General features: G+C 43.1%; 1 protein-coding gene across 2 annotated transcripts in view; it reads right to left on the bottom strand.

Moving 5' to 3' along the window:
* GLI3 (GLI family zinc finger 3) overlaps nucleotides 1–20,346 on the bottom strand; it is a 212,244-nt gene that overhangs the window by 96,190 nt on the left and 95,708 nt on the right. For both annotated transcript variants that reach the window (XM_035552540.1, XM_035552541.2), the window contains exon 4: nucleotides 2,873–2,978. In XM_035552540.1, the coding sequence (XP_035408433.1) occupies nucleotides 2,873–2,978 (106 nt within the window). The remainder of the gene's footprint in view (nucleotides 1–2,872; nucleotides 2,979–20,346) is intronic.

Here is a 20,346-nt window from a genome sequence, read left to right as displayed (position 1 = left end):
TTTTTATTTTTCCACATCTGAAGGTGCTATGAAGCCAAGGAGAAAAACCACTCATGCAATGAAGTAATTGATGAAACTGTGGGTAAACATGTATCCTCATTGGTGTTCTAGCCATTTTCTCTCAGAATTCTCAAGTAACTTCTCATATCTGCTTCTCTTCTGCTTCTCTTCTTCTTCTTTCTTTTTTCTTTCTTTCTTTCCTTCTTTCTTTCTTTCTTTTCTTTCTTTCTTTCTCTCTCACTCTTTCTCTTTCCTCTTTCTTTCCTCTTTCTTTCTTTTTTTCTTTCTTTCTTTCTTTCTTTCTTTTTCTTTCTTTTTCTTTCCCTTTCCTTCTTTCTCTTTTTTTTTCTTTTTCTTTCCTTCTTTCCTTCCATTTCCCTCTTTCTTTCCCTTTCTTTTTCTTTCCTTCCCTCCATCCTTCCTTTCCTTCCTTCCTTTCTTTCTATGGCATTAGGACTGCAGTCCAAACAATTTCCAAAAGATCCCAAATCTAACATTCCTAAGTGATACTTACAGCAGGGTCTGTAAAACTCACAAGAAAACTGTTGGTGTCTGTCACATACAAACATTAAAATATATTCCTGAAACCCGCTAAAGCATGAGAAACCTTAGAACCTACAAAGAAGCTCTTTGAGTCCAACAGACTTTTTTTTTAAGTTGTGTAATTCTGAATTTACATTTAATTACACTGATCATAATGGACCAAGGATCTATTACAGCTCATCATTTTAATGGTGACATAAACTAAATGAGCAGAAGAATTGACAGGAGTTTATGGAAAAATAAATGGCCAATATCAAGGAAATTTTCAGCTTAGAGCTTGGGCCAATATCAGAGCATGTCTCTAAAGCAACTGCCTGCAGCCATACGGCACTGTGTTAAGATCTCCTGGTCTCTTACAAGCCTCTGCAGGGCCCAGCTGAGTCACAGCTCTGAGGCAGGGCCAGCAGGGTACCGGGGTGCCGGGTGTGCGTGACTCACTGCTCTGATTCCAGCAACCAAGCGCAGCGCCAGAGGGGAGTACCGCCGAACTCCAAAGGAGGCAACGTCTTTAGGAGCTCTTACAGGAACCCTGGCACTCTATCAGTATACATGCTACTCCCAACTTCCCATCGTCACCCAAAGCAGGGGATGGCAATGTACCTACGCAAAAGCCCCTGCCTGCAGGTGCATCATGGGGGCCAGACAGGGCCCCACCCAGCATGGGACACAGAAGCCTCAGTGGAGGCTCGCAGCTGGTGCCCAGATTTCGGAAGAAGTCCCTCTGCTAACATAAGTTAAAACATGTCAGTGATCCACTTTGGATCTAATTCACCGGCTGACCAGGCTCAGGCCTGCTGCCCTTGCTCTGGCAAGCCATGGAACTGGTACACTTGTTTGCAACAATGCAGGAATTGCTTCCTAGGGCTTCCTACGGTGGTCTTGCTCACATTGAAGACAACAACAAATTTCCCATTAGCTTTAGAAGGAGCAGGACCCTTTCCTGAGCTCCCAGCCACAGGTTATTTCCTTCTGCTTTGAAAACAATGGAAAAAAAGTGCAAGAAACGTCTAGTTAGAATGTTCACATGCACTGCAAAATCTAGGATGACTGTAATGACTGTATGAGCCTGCCTCCTTCAGTTTACAACGTTTTTAGCAGCAAATTTAAATGTGTATTTGAGTATACTTTATAACGTGTTTGACAGCAGTGTAGATACTGATGCATCAGAGGAACTCAGGAATAAATCACAAGTTTCTGCACTCTCCCTTTCTATAAATACCCACTTTTCCTCTAATGCCCAAGAAGACTGCAACACAGATTTATTACTTACCTCCAGGCAAATCTGCTCTAAAATTACAATTCAGTAATAGAAGACTGATCCAAAAAAACTGTTAGTAAAATATTGTGTGTGTACTTGGGCATGTAGTTAGGATTGTTAATATCAATTAATTCTGCTCACAGAGGAGGACTTGTTTTAAAACAACTTCATTTTTCTTCTGCATATATGTAATTACACAGCTGTAACTAATAGCCATAGCAAAGCAATCTGCCATCTAAACAACTCACATTATTCTTCAAAGTATTACTTGTGCTTTTCTTCTTTTATTTTCTCAGTATGAGAGGTGATTAGTAGATATGATTAAATGTATATATCAAGCCTTTTAGCAAAGTACTAAGCCTTGCTTTTCAGCTTCATTTTTAATACTATATAGCAGATTTCTGGACACAACTGTTTTATTCTACAATGCTGATATCTGTCTCCACATATAGAATAAGATAATATTTATTTCTACAGGATTTCACCACTACCACCCTTTTCTAATGCATGTTATCACTGGTATTCATTTCTTTTATCTTTGTGTAAACCATGTGCTCTATCACATTTGCCATTTTGTTTGGGTGACATTCCCATCAATCAACCGATTGCCTGTGCGTGCACACAACAGGGACTATGAAAATTTACCAAAAATTTCATTATGCTTCATAGCATTCACTGGAAAAAGAACCTTTGGCACAAGAGAGAATTTTAGCTATGAAGAATCCCAAGCCTAATCCAGACAAAATACACGTTTTGCCTGGCTGTATTTCACAGGGTTCGGCACTTTTTAATTTAGTATTTATAGAATGACAGCACACAGAATAAATGTCAGCAGAATATATAGGTAACACTTGCCAGCCACCTACTAGAACAGGAATTCCTCCAGCACCAGCCTGGTTCTGCTTCATAAACAGATACCCTCTATGCTTTCTAAAAGTAAATCTCTCTCTTCAGCTAGACTGGCAAAGCGCTCCAGGTGCACGGTTTTAAGCATGGCAAAGATTCATATACTTGCCCATTCTTCAAGGCAGCATAGTCAACTGAAGCAGAGAGGAAATACTGAATACTCACACGTGCAGAGGAGGAATGGGAGATGGTTCATAATGGTAGCGTCCCTCATGATGTCTTGCATCAATTGGCACAGGAGGGTGGAATGCTGGAAAGAGGTGAGGCGGATCTGAAAAAAACAAGCGAGGTTCCTAGATCTGAGTATCTCTGCTGACTCTTTAGAAATAACATTGATCAAAACAGAAAAGATAGTTAAAATGTGTGCCAACAGCTCTAAAACTTACAGGTCAAATTCTGCTTTCCTGCTGCAGTCAGTCAGGTCTGTCTGAGCGTTTGGCCCACTGTATTTGCATGAATATCTACTTACTAATTTCACTATTCTCTTTTTATAGCTTAAATGGAAAGGGACATAAAGAAATCTTTAATAAATAATTATGCGCCCATATGTGAAGTGTCAGATCAAAAGGACCATCAAGCCTTTCATAAGCATTCCTGATTTATTTTTTATTAAAACAAGAAAATATATCCCAGGAAGAAAAGTGAAGGCAGAGAACACAATACAATAAAAATGTATACCCTCAGAGATGTGCACAGTCCTACAACGGAAAGAAAAACTGAAGCAGCCTGCTGAGAAATGACAATCTGGAGGAAATCAGAAAACGAAGTTAAGAGGGAAATGCAACTGAGAAATGCCGTACCAGAGATGCTTAACTGCATCGCACGGACAGACAGACGCATCAGGAGGAATGAGCCTAAGGACAAGGGGGTTCATTCCGTGCACCGCTCTTAAAAAGGACGAGTGCTTGCTTTGTCCCTGTGGCTGCAGACCCGGAGACCCTCAGCTGCCATACACCCCTGCCCCGTTCCCTCCAAGGATGGGGCTCGCAGCTGCCACGAACCCATTCCCTACTGTTTCCGGAGAGCCTCAGCGACCAGGCTGACAAAAGGGGGAATGCACCTGGGCCACCCCTGCTCGCCCCCACCTCCCGCTGGGGCTCTCACGGAGGGGCTGAGCACAAGCCCACCCCACGTCTCCCCACCACGCCTGCGGCAGAATCGCCTCCTGGTTCTGGATGAGCACCTCTGCCACTGGCGTGCGCGAAGGCTGCGGGTCAGTCCGTGCCGTTCCCGGCTGCATCCCAAGTGCACGAAACTCAAACAGTTCCCCGAGAAGTGCTGAGCCTCTCCAAAGGCACAAAACAAACAGATCCTGCCCAATTATTACCTGATTGCCACTTGAGATGAAGTCATGTGTTTATCCGACACTAAAAGCTAACAAGTACAGACGTTAGGTCATGTCATGGATTTACTAAAATGCTTCTAGAAAGAAAAAATCTTTAATTATGCACTCGCAGTAAAACCAAGCCTGTTTCAGTTTTGCCTGCTGACTCTTATGGTATCTTCTCTTCCTATGTCCCGCCTTTCCTATTCATCAAAATGTAATCCTCTTCTTAGATTATGTTATCTATGGAAACAGTTGCCTCATGCCAACTAGTGATGGTAAAAAAATAAAAATAAAAAAAGGATTTTTCCCCTTGGCATTTGTATAAAGTTGGGTTGGTTTGTTATTGTTTTGAAGAGGGAAGGAAAAACTAGAGTAACAAAAATCATGGCCCTCAGGGAACAAACACAGGGGATGAAGGGAAAATCACGTACGTTGTGAGGAAATATTTCCAATATTTCAGGGAAATCTGGAAATATTTGAAATTGCCTGCCCAGTTTCAGGGCTTGTTTTTGTGAAACATCAGCTAGCATGCAATCAGCCACAGCACATTTCTGCCATGTACTGACTCAGGGCTTAGCACCATAAATGAAAAATAATTGTGGCTTACTAATGGGAGCTGGGAACCCGACCTCATGGTAGCTTTCATTCCAGTTCTGCTACACAAACTGGACTTCAGCACGAGGAACAGGAGGTCACGGATAACCAGAGAGCCCAGCGAGCACACAGCTGTCGTCTGAATGGAGGATGCTTGCTTCCACCTCACAAAATGCATTCTTCGCCAGCCAGCAACGTGTACACGGGAAAAGGGGAACAAGGGACGTGTTTTTGAGTGTATCTCCCTGCTCACCTCTCCTGTTCCCTGCCTTGCTGGTATTGACTGCTTTAGCCCAAGATGAAGAGAGCAGGTTTTAAACCAGATGTCTGGCCTTTGACCGCAAAAACTCCCCCACTTCCAATGAGGATGGCCTTCCCTACCTCTCCCGCAGTCCTCCTCTGCCCTGCGCATCTAAAATTGTAGGTCTGGGGAGCACAGGTGAGACCACAAAGGTTTTGGCACCCTTCTCCATCTCAGGCAGGAGGGGTGCCAGCTGGCCGAGGCCACGGAGCCTCCTCGCTGCCCCATGCTGAGCACCTACCCCTGAGATGCAGTGCCAGCATTTGTACAGCAAAACGCCATTTAACCCTCCGGAGGGCCAGCGCTGAAGCTGAATGCAGTCATCTATCATCCCCTATCTGGGGAATGGAGAATGCCTTTTAAATGACTCAAAAATGGTATTCCCCTCTGCGGGGCTGGTGCAGCGCAGAGCACCAACAAGTTGTATTTAACACATGGGACATAAATCTCCAGGAACACCTTTCTGAGTCCTCTCACATTAAGATCCTTTGTATATCTTGGTTGCATCTTGTTTGCAGTTTCCATCTGGGAAGCAGCCGTACTCCATCACGGCACAGGGAGCTGTCTCCATCAGCCCTGCACCAACTGAGCAGAGCTGCATATCAAAACCCAACATAATTATCCATCTCACCGTTTATTATTTACACATGAGCAATACAGCTGGGGAACATCATAACTCAAGTGTATGTGTAATAAGTTACTACACTGTAGCCATCTCCTGTTGCAAACCTTAAGAAAAACCACATGATGACTTTTCCAAAGTCAGGCTAAAACTGCTGGAGCAGAATAAAGTGCCACTAAACCCAGCTACCTCCTATTTATCATATAATTTCCTGACTGATGGTTCCACAAACCAGCTGCTAAGTGCTGTGTACTCTACTGTCAGCAAACTAACGCGCTAAATGGAAGACAGGGAGAATAATGTGCAGAACCAGTGGAGTCAGTTTTATGGAGGGAATTCAGATCCTGCCATGTTTCAGTAAGCCCTCAGCACAGAGGTAAGCAGTGAATACTACATGCTTGGAGAGGCCAAAATCACTCCATTTTTAAGAGCATTGAATATTTACACGGAAAGACTCTTGCATCAGAGACCTGCAAACACACTCATCATCTAGGGCTTCACTTGGAGTTCACCTGAAACTCCATAAAAATGTAACTGCTTGATATGCATTTATATGGAAATACGTATTAAGAAGTTTACAAAGCACTAACACAAGCCCCAGCCAGCTTCCCATTACTTTTTCATATGCCACCCAGTAAACTACTTCATTAAGGACACCACCACTGTAATACTATGAGCACATCCTGGCACTACTATTTGTGCAGTAGCTGAGTAAAGAGCAAGTCAGACTACTCACAGGTTGGAATTGAAACTGCACCTACCCAACTCTTTGCTGTTCAGGGTGCTCTACCTATTTAGAAAACCAGGGGCAACTCAGTGCAAAAGCCAGGGCACCTGCTCTGACTACGGTGACATTTACATGTTTCCCATTTAAAGTTGGAGGAGCAAAACTCTTACACTTAGCAAATAGGAACCTTCCTATCCTGCTAAGGAAATTATTTATTGCCATTTGCAATTTCTTAAAAATTCTGGCTGAGATGCAGACTAGCACAGCATCTGCCAGGCAGCTTTCTTATAGACATCCAAAGGCAACTATGAATTCCTGGACAAATCCTTCAAGAAACCCTTACATCCTTGCAGAGACACCCTGACGTAAGCATGCAGCACAGGAGTCAGGACAGACAGATGCTGCCTGTGTATTTGGAGCCCTCGACTTCCATTCAGCAGAAGTATCCGATTCTGTGTTTAACTCTCGCTATTTTCAAGAACTCTTAAGGACATGCCAAGGTACTGGAAATACACTTAAACACATTCCTCGCATATTGCTGAACATGGTATCTGTTGCCTTCTCCTGAATTCTCTGCTGACTGCTGCTGCAAGCTTCCTTCAGACGCTCTTCGGTCTCCTACATAGTGAACAGAGTCTCTTTAAAACAAAATGGGAGATAAAACTGTCTGAAATGCTGCAAACCAATCCATTTCAACTTGGTGAGACTTTCTGGAAAATATGTCAATTTATGCTGACTTTTTGTTGTGCAAAACGTGCTTCTTCAAGAATCTTTCTTACCTCCTTAAAGAAAGTGAATAGGATCATCTCTCTCAAATTACAATCACTCCTATACAGGAAAGAAAGAAGACATCTCCACTTGTTCTCTGAAAGTCAGCAACCTATGGCTCCTCTGCAGCATCAAGGGAAAGAAACTAGGAAAAATGACAGGTATGTATGTTCCTTGGTGCTGAAGAGTACATCTGAACAGACGTCTAAAGGGATGCAGCAGCCAGCCAGCAGTGACTCACTGCAAGATTCGGTGGAAGGGCAGATCATTCACACTGGCTCAAAGCATAGAATCATTAAGGTTGTAAAGGACCTCCAAGTTCATCAGGTCCAACTGCTCCCTACCACCACTATCACCACTAAACCATGTCCCTAAGCATCACATCCAACCTTTCCTTAAACCCCCCTAGGGACGGTATGCAACACCCTAGGACAATGCTGAAGAGGTCAGACTGCCCCAAAGCTCACTGACGTTACAGATAACTTTTCTGTTGACGCTGTAGTCTCTCGCCTTATTCAGTTAGGGGATCGCTACATTTGGGGAGTTGGGCTTTGGTGGCAAGGCATGTAAAACAGAGTGCCCTCAGCTAACCAATATGCTCAAGCACCTTGTGATCCTTGCCAAACCCTTGAGGAAGATGGCTGCTGAAATGACAGACTGCATTTCTCAGCACGTTGAGAAAACATTTGCTACTGTAGAAAATGCCTGAATCAGCTTGAACACATTCAGTGCAGCCCCAACGTCTGCACCTGCATTGTGAGATCATGGCACAAGCGAACACGGGATTCAAGCACAGGACAGGAAGCGCTTGTTGTATTTTAGCACGTTTGTCATCAGAACAATCAGCTCACCAAATTACATGTCAGAACTAAGCCAGGTGCAAAACTGCATCTCAGATGTAACCTCATTTGAGGTGAAATCTTCTCCCCACTAAAATTCATTTGGGTTTTGATGCTGAACTCAGTGGTACCAAGATTTCATACCAGATGTAACAGAAACAATACCAAGCAAAATATAGCCTCTCCACTAATGTCTTTTCAATACGCAGAAGAGTTTTGAAGAGTTTGCCAGCAAATTTCTACACTTCCTTTGGTTCATAAGCTGATCACCAGATGGGAATTTTCTAATATTCAGGTTTGCAGAGTCCCTAGGGGCACCACTGTTTCTTCACGCACATTTGCTTCAACTGATCTGAACTTAATGGTATTGCCAGGTTTTATGGCAAGAATCAGGTGGGTTTTTTGCCAAGCAAAGACCTTATTTTGGATTTTTTTTTAATTACAGCTTGCATTAGGGCTCAATAAGAGCATGTCCTGTTGTCTTTGGGGGACTTTTTTAGTTCTCCTTCAACCCAGGGTGAGTTATGCTCTCTACTTATGCTTATACAAAGGCTTTAATCAGGAAGAAAAATGACTGAGCCACATCCACACGGTAATGCATGCACTTAACTCCGTGCACTTTGAAGAGTCTCCCCACGGTGACTGGAGTTGCTGCTCCAGCAGTGCTGGTTGCCATCTGAAGCACAGCTTATTTGCAGGCTGATCCACAGATGTGTTACGGCCGGTTATCTCAGGAGGCTTTTCTGCGTCTGTGGGTGCGTGCACGCTTCCAGCGGGGAGACCGTAGTGTTGACCTGAATGGGACCACTCGCTGTCTGACTTTACAGAGAATGAGCTTTTAAGTAGGGGAAAACAAAGAAGAAAAAGCCACGGCAAAACCATAAAAAGGCAAATAAATGGGTTAAAGCTCCAAGTGGACAGAGGGAAAGGGAGAGAAATATTTTTTAATTGGTAAGTTCTCTCTATTTCAGAAACACTATACGTTAATTGTGCTAACATGCAGTAGGTGTAACACTTTCATTGAAAAACACAGTTTTCAATCAGACCTTGTCCCTTCTACGTGTCTGTGTTTAATAACAATGAATAGAATTCCCTCCCTATCCTCTGCTTCTGTTTGCTGAACCCATAGATTGATATTAAATATAAACCACAGGAGTTCCAGCCCAAACCTCACAAACCAGAACACAGCTCCAGCTCTGTGCCTCTTGTTACAGCTGAAAAAATAATGTCTACCTTTGCAAAGCTGAAAATGAAGACTTCAGGGCAACTGGGATCCTTGGCATCCACTTTACCCCTTTTTAGGTTGTACACTTAAACACCTTGTGGGAACATGTTTTATTGTTTTCAGTAGTTCCACAACAACCATCATGCCAGACACTTGAAGGAGGAGCAGTTATCTGTGTGGTGGAAGAAAAGTGGCTGGAAATGATTTCATCAGCTGGCACCAAGAGGTCTTTAATATGCCAAATTTGCTGCAGGTATTGGCTAAAGAGCTGCTGGATTGATTTCAGTTTGAATGCCTTATTATTCCCCCCTGTCACCGCAACTCTGCTGTCTGAGAAGCAGGACTGTCCTCTGGAATACTAAATAAACTTCCTCAAGTCCATTCAGCTCACTTCAGCGCACCCTTTGCTCAAAAAAAAAAGAAAGAGTAGTAAGAGACAGGCTTCTAGGGTAATAAATATGCTACTTCTACAAAACACCTTGAACTCATGATTCTCACATCCTCTAAAAATATAAATTGTGGTTCATCATAAGCTGGTGACTTACAAATGACTGTGTCCATTGGGATGCACTTACCAGTAACCAAAGGGCCGTGCGTGCTGCCCTGATCAGGCAGTGATTATGCTCCTGCCCAGCTGAGCAGGGTGCACGCAGCACTGCCTGTCAGAAGCACTGCCCCACAGCTCCCCCCGGGAAAACATTTTTCAGAGAAGGAAAATCAAGGCACCCTGACACAGTTTCCCCAAGAACAAACAGCAAATGGGTAGAAATACAGCAGGAATAGCCCACCTTAATAGCGCCTTCCTCCCAGCAAGCAGCACTGGCTGCTTCTGCCTACAAGCAACCTCAGAAAACCCTCATGAACATTAGCAAGTCGCGTATAGCCACCATCTGTACATTGGCCCACGCTTTCAGGAAAAAGACAATGATGAGACATCTTGGCCTCGTTACCAAGTTACTTGGAGGGAAAATGTTTCATCTAATGCAGCTGGCTCTGGGTACAGCACAGCTCATCTTTTTCATAACCTCTGGATCCCATGCAGCGTTTCTTAACAAACTTAATAACGTGGTCTCCACAAGAAAATGACAAATTGTCCTCTGCCAGGAAACTGACAAAAGAAATCCCTCCCTCCATTACCTCAAATGGACTCTCTTCAGTGAAAAAATAATTTATCTTCTGCCTTGCAACATGCTTTTCTTTTTGCTGTTGTTCTCCCTAACTTCTTGTGCTACCACACATCAATGCATCCTCTGCAACTACAAATAAGCCCCACCAGAATTACGGAAAGCAACACAATCACCCTTGTTTAACTCGACTACCTCAGGCAAGTGGCTTAATCCTGATGCTCAGGAATGCTTCCCACCTTTTATTATATATGTGTATAATTATCTTATCTTCAGCATCCTCTCCTCTAAGGGCAGCAAATAACTGGACACAAAACCACCGTACATACACATTTTTGTATGTCTGTACATTTACACACAAATACTTTTGTACATAGGTACATGTGTATACACATTCTGTAACATACAGAAAATTTCAGTGGTTGAAGGTGGGCTGCAAAGTGGAAACTAAGGAAATGAAAAGATTATAAAATAAATAAATCCTGACCTACACAGAAGAGAGCTAAAGAGAAACCTCACAACTCAAAACTAACCCCAAGCAGAGGTTGAACAGGGGTTCCCTGACCAGTGGGAGTGATGAGCTGCCATACAGCAGCTTGGTTATTATATATGGCTCAGCACTGGTCAAGGAAAGTCTGAGCACCCTGATGTCAGCCACATATATTAACGTAGTGATTACAGATATGTGCAAGATGCAGGTGTAAATGTGGCTACGGAGAGGTAACAGTAAGGTAAAGCCTTGAAAAATTCCATAAATATCCCTGTATGCTTCTGATTTGACGTGGGAGCGAATAAAGAAAAGTTGGGTAATTAAACAAGCTTTGGTGACATTTTTAGAAGTTGGTAAAAGAATGCTGGGAGTCAATGTGAAAATGTTACCTGTTTAGGTAACACTTTGGAGACGTGTGTATTCTTCCGTGTAGCAAAATCAAGTCTAAAAGCTACTTCAAAGGTCAAATCGTGAACAGTTGGGTATCAGAACAGCACGATGCAAATCACTGTGGCTAAACAGCTTTCCAGCAGCTGAGGTTCTGGACCACAGGGTGAAAGACTTGGGAATAGGTTATACTTAGCAGCTTTGATGAGTAATTTATGGCATGATAGGAATTAGAGAGGGAAAAGTATAATTAGATCAATTATGTTTATTTTTAGATATTAGAACAGTTCAGATTCTATTGGATGCACAATCAGATGAGGTCTCGGCGAGACTTTTTTTCCCTGCTGTTCAACTTGATTTTTTTTTTAAATTTCATCCAAATACTCATAATTATTTCGCTTCTTTCTGTACCATCCTAAGCAATTACTCTCCTTCTGTGGTGTTTACACTCTTCAAGCTCTTGCAGATGAGTAGATAGTTATTGCACGTGCTCTCAGGCCACTCAGTAATATACATTTATTGCATTCTTTAATCTTTATGTCCATATTCTAAATTAATCACAGTCACTTGGTTTTGCTCCCTGGGTTCCTTCCAGCTTGGGAGAGCTATATAGTTATCACTCTTGCACTCTAGGGCATCGGGTCTTCTTGTAGGCTGACATGACACTGTTCAGGAGGAAGAAGTCTTAGAAATTTGTAAGCCAAATAACCTATTTCTGCAAATTTCTCTCTCCAGCAGGGGTGTGTGTTTCTACACACATTCCCATGTACCATTATCTTTCATCTTCCCACTGTGAGAAAGTGCCTTTGCGATGTGGTAGCAACCTACACCACAATTTCTAGGGGACTGATAGTGAAATTGGCACTGCTCAAGCAAAGTAAAGACAGAAACTGGCTCTTGCTTGTTACTTCTTGACATTGACTTCAGTCTGAGTTGTTTTCTTCGTCCTTGCTCCCTCATGTTCCCCCTCAGCTTCTTAGAGAGTTTCTGCCACGTATTTCATTTTTATGCTAGGTACTTTTTGTTTCAGATCATTACAGAAGATGGAAAGTAAGGCAAGTTCCCTTAATTTGCCATATTGACATCTATCCTAAGCACTCATTCAGGCTATTTTTGAGAATGTCATATTGTCAATATTCAAGCCAATCTGTGTTAGTTTTTCAAGCCAAGCTTCACGAGGCAAATATTTTTATTGAAAAGGGCCTTAGTCAAATTACGTCCCTTGTCTGTGCCTCAGTCTGGCCACTGTTAGCACAGAGATGTCCTTTCTGAAGCACTCTGACAGTTCAATCAAAAGTGCTAATTAAGAGCTAAAACAAGAGAATTAAACCTACCATGTTCCGTCTACTCATTATTTAATTCCTTAAAAAGAATAGTTCAACTGCTTAAAACTGCTCATTCTTTACAAATCTCTCTTGGGTTTTGCTCATGATCGTTTTAGGTTTGTTTTTCTTTACAGACAACTTCTAATAATTTCCTAATATACAAACAGAGGATGAGACCATTACCGAACAGCTTTAGATATAATTGTGCTTTTTGCTGGATTATTGTGAGGATCCCGTCCATGCCCAGCTTTCCTCCCAGTTTCCTTTTCCCCACTGTAGGGCTTTTGTTTCCACAACACATGGCAAGTTTCTCATGAAGCCGTACCCACAGCTTCACTCTCCTCCTCTCTTGTTCTCTGCTGATCTGATGGCAGGGTCAGGCCTGTGCTTCTCCTACTTTGGGAACACAGTGTTGTTTACCAAAAGCACCAGAGTCCTCACGCACAAAGATATCACCCACTTGTAGCACCAATGCCAAGGAACAGGATGAAGGGCACACATGTCTGAACACACTATTTTAAACACACAAAGAAGAAGTTAGCTCAGTGAGGAGAAATCAGAGTGGACAAGACTGGCTCAGGGTCCTTATGCCCTGTGAGGACAGCCCTGAGTTGGCAGCACAGCAGCTCAAACCAGGACGCTGTGCTGGGTCACATTCACTCACATCTCCTGAGCTCTCCTGCCTGCCCCGTGTCCAGCTGGCACAAGCCTCGCTGCTCAGACTGCGTGGGTAGGCCCAGTCTCACCAGGGAGGAAAAATGGTACCATTAAAGAGAGAAAAGGAAACATGGAAGAACATAGATGTGAGCAGGCAGAAGCATAAAAATACTGTAGTAGGCAAAGCAGCCCTCAGCATTAGCAAAGATCTTTCTACATAGCAAAAGCACAAAAGCATGTTCAAACTCTTCACAGCAGTCTCCGTCTTTGCATTGTGTCTACAGTACTTGCTGCTATAGGGCCCCAGTTCATAACTGAGCTTTTTGGCACTAATATAGATGATTATAGCAACATCGTCTTCTCCTGCCTTAGTCCAGGCTGACTGGAAGCAAAGTTACATTACCTGCCTATGGACATCAGTGTTCTTCAGATTGTTTTTTACGGGACAAGATGAGAAAAAAGTAGACGTAGCTGGACCACAACCCCACAAATGTGAGAGGAGTGAGAAAGGACTGTTCTTCTGTACCGCCATGCAGTAAGGGAGCACTAAAGAGGAAGTCACTGCTTTTCATTCTCATCCTTACATCCTTAAGGAGAAGCCAAGGATGCTACTAGGAGACAAGAGCCAGTGGAGAGGAAAGACGGCCAAATGAGGATCAGGCAGACAGCCCACCATTCCCTGCCCCACTGCCAACTGCCACAGGAGGCTACGGATTCTGGAAGTTTAAATGGCCTCAAGGGAACGTGGGAAAAGTCACAGAAGAGAAATGCAGTAGGGGTCCAAATATGTAGAAACCGCTTCCAGACCAGGAAATTCCTGGACTGCAAATGACTGGGAGTTGGGAGAGTACTTGGGGGTGCAAGGGGAGGAGAACCACCTGCCCTGTTCTTACATAAATGCCTGGGCATCTGCTTTTGGTCACTGCTTGGAAAAGACGCCAGGCTAGATGGACCTTTGGTGTGAGCCAGTTTGGCCTCTCATGCTCTGTGCAGTCCTGGCCTCAGAGCTAAGATGGCTGCAAAACCCTTCCCCTTACATTCAGCGAGAGCCTCACCAAGGGCAGTGCCTGAGCCGTGGGACGCCAGCAGGCTGCTCTGCTGCCTCCTGCGGGGCCTCTACAGCTCTAAGAGGCATGAGTAGGAAGACTTCCCAAGCCTGTAAGAGCAAATCTTTTAGTTCCATGGTTGTGCAGCACACTGCACAAAACAGGGCTTTGGTCTACGGCTAACATCAAGCACACGGTGGTAATAAAAATAACTGAGATGTGTGTACCCTGCCCACCAAGAAGCAGTCCTCCCTTCTGCATTTCTGTGCAGTCCAGCTACAGGAAAACGGGGGACTTCACAGGGGACTTCATTTACCCTTCAGCAGAAGAAGAGACAGTTCTGTTCAGCCACACCCCTTGGAAATCTTGGAGTTTTTCCAACACATTAAGCATCAGTTTCCCGCCAGTGAAGTGTTTGATGCTCTACTAAATGCAGTGGCACTTGGAGAGGTATAGTAACACTCCATATGGAAAAGCTGTTTGACTCAAAGGTTGGAGGTCAAAAGTTTAAATGTTCGTGACAGAGAGGACAGCAGTCCTTTTCTGGTCAATAACATCAAAGGGTTTGCCAGCTCTTAATGCTACTATTGTTGCTTGTTTGGATCCTATTGAAATTCTAGCATATTTATTGCACTCCGGGAGCATAAGGACTTTTTGTTTGTTTTAATCTCTACGCTGAACTGAAGGAGTCTGAAGTGTTGTGACTACCCTTATTCCTGAGGAGAATGCATGGGTGAACAATGCCAGAGGATGGAGCATTGTAGTCCCAACCAACTTGGAGCTTTCTTCTCCACCAGAAAATATAAATGATGGATGGAAACATATGGTCCCTGTTGGATAGCACTGGAAATCTTTGCTCCTAAACTCCCCACATGACTAGTTTTAATTGTTTTGTGCTACGGTAGGGGGCGAAAAGCATTTGCTATGATCAAGATCTCCATTTTGCCAGTCATTGTTGAGAAGCATTCTGTATTAGCTGACTAACAGTCCCATTAGACAAAACCGTGGCAGCGTCAGGAATAGCAGCGAGGTTCTCTGAGACGAACTCAAGTGCCGTAACCACAGAAAGTATCACTTCTTCCAGCCCTTCTCTGCTCTCTGAACTCGTGCTTGCGGTTAGGTAGAAACTTATTACAAGATCTATGCAGTGCATGTTCCAGGCATTGTATCAGCCATTGATACCTCGTGCCTTGCCAGAAGCAGGATCCAAGTTCATTTGTTACTACCTTCCTCAGATTCCTGTTCCCCTCTCCACAATGAGGATTAGCAGTTTAAGTTATGCTTCTGACCTCCATCTGGCTAGGCAGAAACAGATGTCTGCGTACTTGGGCACGATCTTATTTCAAAGTGGGGACTCTGGGTTACTAATGACGTTATAAAGGCAATAGCATATGTTGGCTCTCAACAGTCCATTGTCTAATTGGGATGGTTTTAATCAAATATAAATGTACCCGAGTTTTCACAGCTAATGAATAAATCCCCATTTTAAATAATGACAATAATTTCAAATTCTCCATCGAGGCAACATCCCGAGGCATGCCTACATGAGCAGCAGCTATCGCAAAAGGCTGTAAGAGGTTGCAGCAACATCCGCTTCAGCGCAGTTTGTTATTTAAACAGCTCCTAACTGCCCTTCCCAGAGGTAAGCTGCAGCCAAATTGTTTTCCTTCACTTCACAAACCAGATATGCATGGCTTATTTGAACAGCCCGAAAGTTTACTTTAGTCTCTGTTTAAATACCTTCTACCACATATTTCAAACAAACAGTTCACTTCATTAGAAAGGCAAACAGTTTAGCCACAGAATACTAGCACTTGAGGAGAACCACACCAGGCAGAGAAATCCTCTGCCCCTGTGTCAACACGGCCCCGTCGGCAGCCCCGGCAGCATCCATGTGGAACTCGGCTTCAAAAGCCTTTCCACAAATACTTCACACGTCTGTTTGTAAGTAAATGATAAGATAACCCCGAAGAGATTATCCGCAGGGCTGAAAGCCCCTGATGACTATCACTGCGGCTGCACAGGCAAAGAGAAAAACCAAAATGTTCCTTGCCAGCCCTGGGTGAGCTGTGGAACAGTAAACTCGGTGGCAATCCGGTAATATAAGCTAAACCTGTTAAACTGGAAAAGCAGTGCTGCTTTGGTACTGTGCTTTGGCATATTTGGCTCTACAAAGGGAATCAAATTTTACCCTTACCAATGACAAGGTTACCCCACCTCTGTCAGTATCTAACCCGGTTGTTAAATTGGCCAGGGCAGAGGCTCGTAAAAAAGAGAGAAAGCTGCATCATCAACAACGTGCCTCACCAGACAAAGCACTGAGCTGTTTCTTTCTAGAAAAACTGCATACAGATTTTCGACCTCCTCAAGAGCTCCCGACGTACTCTCAGACCCAAGAAGCAATCAGGAAGGGAGGAGGAAGGAAAAAGCCAGCGCCGGGAGGCTGCCCTCCCCTCTGCGCACCCGAGCTGCTCCTGCAGGCACGCGTAGGCTGCACGTTCTGGCATCACTGGTAAGGCACAACCAATGCTATCTCCACAGCTCTAGCACAGCATTAAGGAGTGAACTATGGACTACTCGTACTCTCTTAGATACACCCTCAGGCAAAACTAACCACCTAAAATCTAAAAATCCTTCCAAAAGTTTGTCAGTAGGGCCTGACGGCACATAGCTGGGAGTTAAGTGTTCACAAGCCATGAGAGCACTGAAGTTACTCAAACGGTCACATAAAGAGGAAAGGAACAGATAGGATTACTGCTAATGGGAATTGACTATTGTAAAGTACGGATGTGAATGTTAGGACACCCAAGCAACTACAACTTTAACCTTGTAAAGACTCAAAACATAATTTCCAGTCATTTTCATATTCAGGGTGAAACTCAGGTCCCACTAAGTCAATGAGAGTTTTATCGTTAATTTCAATGTAGTTCTTGTGATTTTATCATGACTCTTGTTTTTCTTTTCAGTGTATTTTTTTTTCTTAAGGCTCCAGTGTTTTTAGCCATGTCACTAAGAAAGAATCTCAGCTTTAAAAAAAGAAAAAAACAACAAAAAAAAAACACGTATGTTTCCAGCTGTTGTGGCTGCAGAGAAAAGCTGGAAAATGAGAAAGCCCCAGGTTTCATAACCTGTGAGCAAACAAAAAGAGCCAACACAAACACACACGAGCACACATGTTGGTACAGGATCGTCAAACAGGTATGTATGTTCTGCATGCTCATATACACAAAGTTATGATTTTGAACACTTAGGTACTTGGGGATGTCAGGACAGTACATCCTTTTTCCAAACAGTATCATCAGGCGTTAAAATCTGTATGTTTTAACTGTGACTATCTTCAACTTTTTTTGTACAGGTCAATACCAGAATTGCATAACACACATAGCAATAATTTTTGTTTGTCTAAATAGATGCTTCCTGTACAAAGGGTATTATTTGTCCTCTCTGTCAAGAGTCGAGTATTCTTCTACATTGTGCTTGAAGGCTATAATCTGTGTTTTTGATGATTGCTTATTAAAAAAATGTGAGGTAGAAAGATCGTTTCTGAGCATTTTAGTGGAATGGCTGAATTTAGGTTTAAAGTGGAAATAAAACCCCTTAAGTTTCAGCAAGAACTAGAGAAAATAACAGTCTTATCCACTTCTTTGAGGGGCTATGATAATACAGGCAATAAATTTACTATTATTATTACAACTGATAACACAAGCTGAGCTAATGGAACTAAAATATCTTCTAAACCAGTTCTTGGAGAGCTGATAATATTAACCTTTAGGTGCCAGGAGTTGGGGATTTCCCAGCATACCAAGTTGGTTAACTTACTGATGCTAAAAATAGGAATCTAAACCCTGCTGCTCTTGTGGGTTATGTACAAACAATATGATTTTTTCAAGCAACTCTGATCCATTCAAAGGGATAAAAAAAAAAAAAGAAAAAATATCCATTTATTTCAAGATGCTTATGGCCCGAGGCTTCTCTAATACAAAAGGGAAAAAAAAACAATTTATTGTTTCTTATGACATTCCCCAATCTTCAACTTGAAACAGACCACTTCCACAGAACTTTTTTTACAACATTCCACAGTTTTCTGTTGCAGTTTTTTGTTCCCTAGCACTTTCACAGCTACTAGCTGAAAATTGCCTATCCATTGTCTTTAAAGAATCTTTGGTAGGAATAACTGTAAGCTACAGAACAGACAACAACATTCCCTATTCCCTTTTTTCATGTATTTATTCTATATATTATTGATGATAGCAAAATAAGAATAGTTTGCACGTATGCGTCTATATTCTTCCTTCTGTTTGATCAGCTGAAATGAGGAGAAGATGCACTGGCCTGACTAGGTATTTAACTGACACGTACTGAATTTTATTTCTGAGTGATCTCAGCTTCTGCAAGAAGTTATGCCTACCCAAATAGCACGGTTTTTTTGAGTTGATGGTTCAAGGGTGCCAGAGCTAATCTAAGTTCCATCTCAGACATCAACCAACAGACTACAGCTTTCCCTCCAAATTTAGTTCACCCTCTTGCCACAAATGGACAAGCTTTTTGGAAGAGTCAGTTCAGAGATAAGGAAATCCCCCATTCTATATTTGAAGCACAAGTATAGAGAAGAATCCTAGGAACAAAGGAAAATCCCATCAGCCCATCTTTCTCTGCAAGTTTTACTTCTACTACATTCTTTACTTGAGCAGTCTGTAATTAGTTTCATTTCATCTACCCATACTGCAGCAGTATAAACCTCAAATGAGCTAAAGACAATAACTCACGTAAACATCTTATGAATGTACTTTCAAAGAGTGAAACACAGAAAAAGCATTCGCTGAAGAAATCCAGATCTCTGGTTTAGATCCAAGATCACCATGGCTTGTCTCTTCCAAGTGTTTAACTTGGGGTGACATCTCTTTGGAAAAAATGACCTCTTACTTGATGCCCAAGCCCAGGGTCATCCTTGAGAGACTCTCAATCATGCTTGAGTTCAGCAGCTTTCTTGATAGCAGAATGCGAACAACTGGCATCAACAATAGTCTGTGCTCTTCGATTCCTCTTGGTGACATACTCTCATTAGTCAAAATGAGATGGCAACACTTCACTGACGTTTACGATAATGGTGGCACAAGTTGCCTTCCAATGCAGGCAAAGAGCAATTAAGAGGGGCTTGCCCCTTTCTCATGTGCAAACATAACCAAGGCTGTAAAGTAGCAACAAGTATATTTAGCATTTTCTTCATTTCACTGAAATGGAACTCCAGAATTTGCTGAACAATCCCAAATTGTTAAAGCAGGTGGAAGCCAGAAAGCTATTTTTAGTAGGCCTGTAGATTCCTTAGTACATCATGGTTAGAACTTGGGGGTGAACCAACGACAGAGACAGTCGCCAACAGCAGACCTTAAACTGTGACACAGTGAACAATCCTATGATGAGGTACAGTGGAAGATGAGACCAACAGCAGATGTTTCAAAAGGAGTAGCAACTACCACCTTCTCCTTCACACAGAAGGCTGGTCTGTTCTGATGGAAATCTGAGAAGCCACTTCCTAGAGCACTCGGGCTGTTCCTTTTTAGGCAGAAGTAGCATGTAAATCCTCATGACAAGAGGTACATGCCTTTTGCTCCCTCTCATCCGAAAGATTTTAGGAAGGTCAAAGTGAGACAAGAACCAGGACTGAATGGATTTCAGAGTAAACACTTGAGCACTAGGAAGGCCCTTTTGGGTGACTCAGGGAGGGCTGAACCATCATGCCAGGCACATGCAGGGACTTTCTGGCCAGGTGGGAAAGCAGTTTCCAAGATGAAAAGCTCCCTTTGGCTGCCTTCACTTCTGGCATTCGTTCCTATTTGTATCTGATTACAAATTTGGCATAGCATTTGCTTTCTGAAAAAGAAAAAAATCAAAGGAGACTCTCCTTTTCAAACACAGGCTTGGAGAGAAAATAACAGTCTTGCTCCCTCCTCTCCCCCTTCCCAAGAAGGGCATAATGGGGGGAGAAGGGGGATCAGCAAACCCTCTGTAAGTAATCCGCAATTAAGTTCTTTCTTAACTGAAGCACTTGGCTCAGGGGTGGATGGTGTTTGTCCTGTGCACGTGACCGCAGCAGAGAGAAAGCTCTGGCTCGAAGTTCTGCACCCTGAGCACAAGGAAGCTCCTTGTTCCCTGGTGCTGAGCTGGTGGATGAGGAGGAGCGTGAGGACTACGCTGTAACTAGAGCTA

This window comes from Cygnus atratus, chromosome 2, assembly GCF_013377495.2.
Source record: "Cygnus atratus isolate AKBS03 ecotype Queensland, Australia chromosome 2, CAtr_DNAZoo_HiC_assembly, whole genome shotgun sequence".
Classification (NCBI taxonomy): domain Eukaryota; kingdom Metazoa; phylum Chordata; class Aves; order Anseriformes; family Anatidae; genus Cygnus; species Cygnus atratus.
Note: the sequence above shows the minus strand (reverse complement) of the source record. Positions and strands in the feature narration are given on the sequence as shown.